The sequence below is a fragment of the Oncorhynchus mykiss genome, chromosome 1 (genome assembly GCF_057628025.1).
Source record: "Oncorhynchus mykiss isolate SJ-2025 chromosome 1, ASM5762802v1, whole genome shotgun sequence".
In the NCBI taxonomy this organism is placed as follows: domain Eukaryota; kingdom Metazoa; phylum Chordata; class Actinopteri; order Salmoniformes; family Salmonidae; genus Oncorhynchus; species Oncorhynchus mykiss.
In genome coordinates, this window is record NC_143022.1 from 11,073,210 (window position 1) to 11,078,822 (window position 5,613).

Sequence of the window (5,613 nt, forward strand, 5' to 3'; positions counted from 1 at the left end):
ATACGCCGAAAACAACTGTGAGATGCTTTATTACGAGCCCATTCCCAACAATGCAGAGTTAAAAAGTAAGAAAATATTTTCTAAATAGTAACACAATAACAATAACAAGGCTATATACAAGGAGTACCAGTACCGAGTCAATGTGCATGGGTGCGAGGTAGTTGAGGTAATACAGTATGTACATGTAGGTAAGGGTAAAAGTGACTAGGCAATCAGGATAGATAATAAACACAGTAGCAGCAGCTAGTGTGAAAGTCGGACAGTGAATGTGTGGGTAGAGTGTAGTGAGTGTGCATCGAGCCAATTCAAGAGAGTCAGTGGAAAACAATTAGAAAAATACATCAATAACAAAGGGGGTCAATGCAAATAGTGCAGGTGGCCATTTAATTAACGTTCAGCAGTCTAATGACTTGGGGGTAGAAGCTGTTCAGCAGTCTAATGACTTGGGGGTAGAAGCTGTTCAGCAGTCTAATGGCTTGGGGGTAGAAGCTGTTCAGCAGTCTTATGGCTTGGGGGTAGAAGTTGTTCAGCAGTCTAATGACTTGGGGGTAGAAGCTGTTCAGCAGTCTAATGACTTGGGGGTAGAAGCTGTTCAGCAGTCTAATGACTTGGGGGTAGAAGCTGTTCAGCAGTCTAATGACTTGAGGGTAGAAGCTGTTCAGCAGTCTAATGACTTGGGGGTAGAAGCTGTTCAGCAGTCTAATGACTTGGGGATAGAAGCTGTTCAGCAGTCTAATGAGTTGGGGTGGAAGCTGTTCAGCAGTCTAATGACTTGGGGGTAGAAGCTGTTCAGCAGTCTAATGACTTGGGGGTAGAAGCTGTTCAGCAGTCTAATGACTTGAGGGTGGAAGCTGTTCAGCAGTCTAATGACTTGGAGGTAGAAGCTGTTCAGCAGTCTAATGACTTGGGGGTAGAAGCTGTTCAGCAGTCTAATGACTTGGGGGTAGAAGCTGTTCAGCAGTCTAATGACTTGGGGGTAGAAGCTGTTCAGCAGTCTAATGACTTGAGGGTGGAAGCTGTTCAGCAGTCTAATGACTTGGAGGTAGAAGCTGTTCAGCAGTCTAATGACTTGGGGGTAGAAGCTGTTCAGCAGTCTAATGACTTGGGGGTAGAAGCTGTTCAGCAGTCTAATGACTTGGGGGTAGAAGCTGTTAAGGAGCCTTTTGTCCCAGACTTGGTGCTCTCGTATCGCTTGCCGTGTGGTAGCAGAGTGAACAGTCTATGACTTGGGTGGTTGGAGCCTTTTGCCAATCAGTTACATACCACTTGCTTTATTTTTATTTGATTTGATGTCATATTGTAAACGTATGTATCTGTTTTGCTGAAAATATGATTTTGAAAACTATGAATGTCTACAAGTGCTTCATAAAACAGTTATATTTATTTTTGTATTTTCAAAAGACAGCAAATAGCCAATCAAGTATCAACATAAGTGTAATGAAAGACATATTTAATTTTCAGTGAATAATTGTCTTGTCCAGTGAGCAACTCAATGACATCGATTCAATGACATCATTAGATCACCTCCAAGAAGCATCTTCAACGTTCACCTGACAACCCATTGGATAAGACACATACACTAACCAAGTGTTTCTTACCTGTCAAGAAGGTTGAGATCAGAAGCTTCTTCAATACCCCAGAAATGGAAAGGCTTTGAGACAAAGACAATCAACTGTCCAGATAATGCACATACACTAACCCGGATGTTCTACTTGCCCCACTGAGTTACAGTAAAGTTATCATTTATGCATGGGTCCACGATCCACTCATAGCTCTCACAGCTATCTGACAGTTCTCAGAATACTAAGGAAGAAGTGTGTGATATTGGATTTGGTATCCTTCCCACTCCCAAGTGATTGGGAGTCCCATATTGTGCCGCATAATTGGCCCAGCGTCGTCCAGGTTTGGCCATCATTGTAAATAAGAATTTGTTCTTAACTGACTTGTCTAGTGAAATAAAGGTTAAATAAAAATAAACTATTTAAGCTGTCTGCTATATTGCTGTGTAAATCCACACACTGCAGGGGAATGATGACACATGCTGTGCTAACACATCGTCACAGTAGTTGTCAGTTTTGTAACGTAAATAAAGAGTTTGTCAAATACTCTGTGAAATACAGTATGTATTATTTTCACACTGCACAGACTCATATGAGCAATAATGATCCACATCTTAATAAAATAGTTTTAAGGCAGGGGGTTGGAGCCTCAATTAGACCCATGTCAAACACTTACAATTACGTACAGTACAACCACATTCAGTACAATCACATACAGCACAACCACATAGTCACATTCAGTACAATCACATACAGCACAACCACATAGTCACATTCAGTACAATCACATAGTCACATTCAGTACAACCCCATTCAGTACAACCACATAGTCACATTCAGTACAATCACATAGTCACATTCAGTACAACCCCATTCAGCACAACCACATAGTCACATTCAGTACAGTCACATACAGCACAACCACATAGTCACATTCAGTACAATCACATACAGCACAACCACATAGTCACATTCAGTACAATCACATACAGCACAACCACATAGTCACATTCAGTACAATCACATACAGCACAACCACATAGTCACATTCAGTACAGTCACATACAGCACAACCACATAGTCACATTCAGTCAACTGAATGATTCTAGAATAATAATAATTCCATTCACATTTGGCTACTACAAATAGCCAGTGAAATATGATAAGTTTTTTGTTACTTGAGAGGAATGACTGAGAATCCACTGCCTGCCGTTGTAAACTTTCTGCACACAAATCAAACACAGTACTGACTATATCTATAAGCCTCATCCAAAGGAACAAAATTCTAAGTTGTCCGCATTGTTTCAGGCATCATCCGTTCCAAAGTCTCATCTTGTTCACTGTAAAAAATAAAAATAAAAACTCAAATAAGAGTTCCTTTTTGGACAATTCCAGGTTGTCCCTCCTTGTTTCAGTATGTTTAATCTGCCTAATGACCAGGATCCTGGTGTCTACCCAATGTGCTGAGCACTCCTCCTGGACAGAGTCCGCGCTACATTCAGCTGCTGCAACCATGGTCTCTGTGTGAAGGCACTGTTAGAGAGTCAATCAACCAGAACAAGGTTAGGAGACCAAATCTGTGTCCTAGCATTGTGAAATACTGTATATGTAATGGCTTCAATACATTAATGAAGCGCCCTTACATTCTATCCTCTCCCCATACTGAAACAACTTGTTAGGGTGAACCAATAAGACTGACACTATATACCTTCTAAGCATGATGGTTGGCTCATGATTTGTTTCAGGACTTGTTAGGGTAAACCAATAACAGCTTCTAACCCCAAGTCATAACACTGCTGAACAATTAATCAAATGGCCACCGGACAAGTTCAAATGTTTTATTATTTGTTACTTTAGTTTATTGGGTAAATATTCTCTTAACTCTTCTTGAACTGCACTGTTTGTTAAGGGCTTGTAAGTAAAGTATTTCACGGAAAGATCTACACTTGTTGTATTCAGTGCATGTGACAAATAAAGTTTGAGTTGATTTGATTATGTACCTTCTAAGCATGATGGTTGGCTCATGATTTGTTTGTACTGAAATCTATTCAGGGAGGATAAGGGTATATCATAGGCAGTGATGTAGTGGTAAAACCATTGACTGGTAAATGCTGATTGCCGTTCAGGATTAAAGAAGTAACGCTCCCTCTACTTTCAATGCATCTTCCACAAAAGGTGGGTAAATGCTTGAACAAAATAAAATAAAAAGTGTGTAAACAGCTTTTACATGTGTCCCCCCCCCCACCACCACTGATTATAGGAGGCTTCTTCTGACAGTATTCACACCTTTCATAAGAAACCTCCAGAGAAATATTCATATTCACCGTAGCTGTCATTTAAACTTTGACTAACCTGGCCAAGGCCAAACAGTATATGGCGTTTTCTCTGGGTGTGAGGTCGCAGTGGAGAGAAAAGGCCTCCAGTGAGGTGGTGAGGATCTGGGCGGAGTTTGGTGAGGCAAACACAGGTCTGAGATTGGTGTCTCTGGAAATGGGCGGGAGCGGGACTCTGCTCCTCCATTGGTTGCTGTTCTGATCCCCACTCTCATCCTCCTCACATCCCTTCCCTCCACATCCCCTCTTCTTCTCTCTTTCATCCCTCGTGGCCACAGGGTGTTGCTTCGGTAGTTGAAGAGGTTTATCCTGGGATGCCAGGGCGCGGAGCGGGCAGGTTACATGAGATGGGCAGTTGATGGAGGTCAAACGTCGAGAGGCTGTGGACATCACCCTGATACCTGCCTTGGCCTCACTCCTCCTGGGCTTGGAGGACATCTTGGGGAGGGTGAAGCCGTCCACCAGGACCGTGTCGCCCACCCTGGTCCTGAACGGAGCCCTGTTGAGGCCCATGCAGTGCCTGGATGCTGCCCTCCTCTGCTCCAGCCTCACCCAGCCCTTTATCTGGAGGTATGTCCGCATGGGCAGGGCCATACCTGGGAGGACCACCACAGAGCACAGCTTGGTGGCCAGGTGACTCACACGCTCCCTGTGGCCGTACTGAAGGGCGATCCTCAGGGGGTCATGACCCTGGGGATCCTGACAGGCAAGGGTCAGAACGCTGCTGGCGATACAGAGTTTGAGGATGGTGAGCTGGCCTCGCTCGATGGAGGCGACAGCGGGACACTTGGCGACGTCGGGGTGGGCCGTCTGGTGGCACCACTCACGGTAAGGGTGAACCCCCACCGGCTCAATGACACGGACCCCCCTCTCCAGCAGCCAGCCGGCCAGGTCCAGGTGGCCCAGAGAAGCAGCGATGTAGAGTGCCACCCGGAGCTGGAACCTGGAATAATACAGAATCAATGTATTTATAACACGTTTCAAGTTTTTTTTGTCAAGTTCACAAGATACAGTGGGTTATAAAACAGTACAGTAAAATGCTTACTTGCAAGCTCTTTCCCACAATGCAGTATTAAATATCAGGGTAAGAGAACAAACATATGAAGGAAAAAAACAAGAGAATATAAACTGGGTCAGTACTATCATTATAAGCTATATACAGGGTCAGTACTATCATTGTAAGCTATCATACTATCATTGTAAGCTAAATACAGGGTCAGTACCATTATTGTAAGCTATATACAGGGTCAGTACTATCATTATAAGCTATCATACTATCATTGTAAGCTAAATACAGGGTCAGTACCATTATTGTAAGCTATATACAGGGTCAGTACTATCATTGTAAGCTATATACAGGGTCAGTACTATCATTGTAAGCTATATACAGGGTCAGTACTATCATTGTAAGCTATATAAAGGTTCAGTACCATCACTGTTGATAGTAAGTCTATCATACAGTTCAGTGTGTAGATGTGTATTCTGACCTCATCACAGGTCTCTCCCTAGACAGGTGTCGTTGGACGGTCAGTCTGTGTCCCAGGAAGCAGCCTCTGAGGAACTCCGCCACCCATCCCAGGTGTCCAACCGTAGAGTAGCCCCTGGGAGACAGAGACACATGCAGGTTGTCCTCCTGGTTTCCATGAACCAAGAATGTGTTCCATACAGTCCATTTGTCTCTATGTTACATCCATAAGGTGTTGAGCCAGAGGACCATTGAT

At 43.6% G+C, this 5,613-nt stretch overlaps 2 protein-coding genes across 3 annotated transcripts in view; both read right to left on the bottom strand.

Annotated features, from left to right (window-relative positions):
- The window catches only part of LOC110532571 (actin-like protein 6A), a 758,238-nt gene that overhangs the window by 451,071 nt on the left and 301,554 nt on the right, over positions 1–5,613 (bottom strand). The window lies entirely within an intron of this gene.
- Positions 3,800–5,609, bottom strand: LOC149985403 (protein ANKUB1-like). Its single transcript, XM_090182272.1, has 3 exons — positions 5,581–5,609; positions 5,380–5,493; positions 3,800–4,835 (listed from the first exon to the last, which is right to left on the bottom strand). The coding sequence occupies exons 1-3, from the start codon at positions 5,607–5,609 to the stop codon at positions 3,896–3,898; spliced, it is 1,083 nt and encodes a 360-aa protein (XP_090038398.1). The 3' UTR covers positions 3,800–3,895.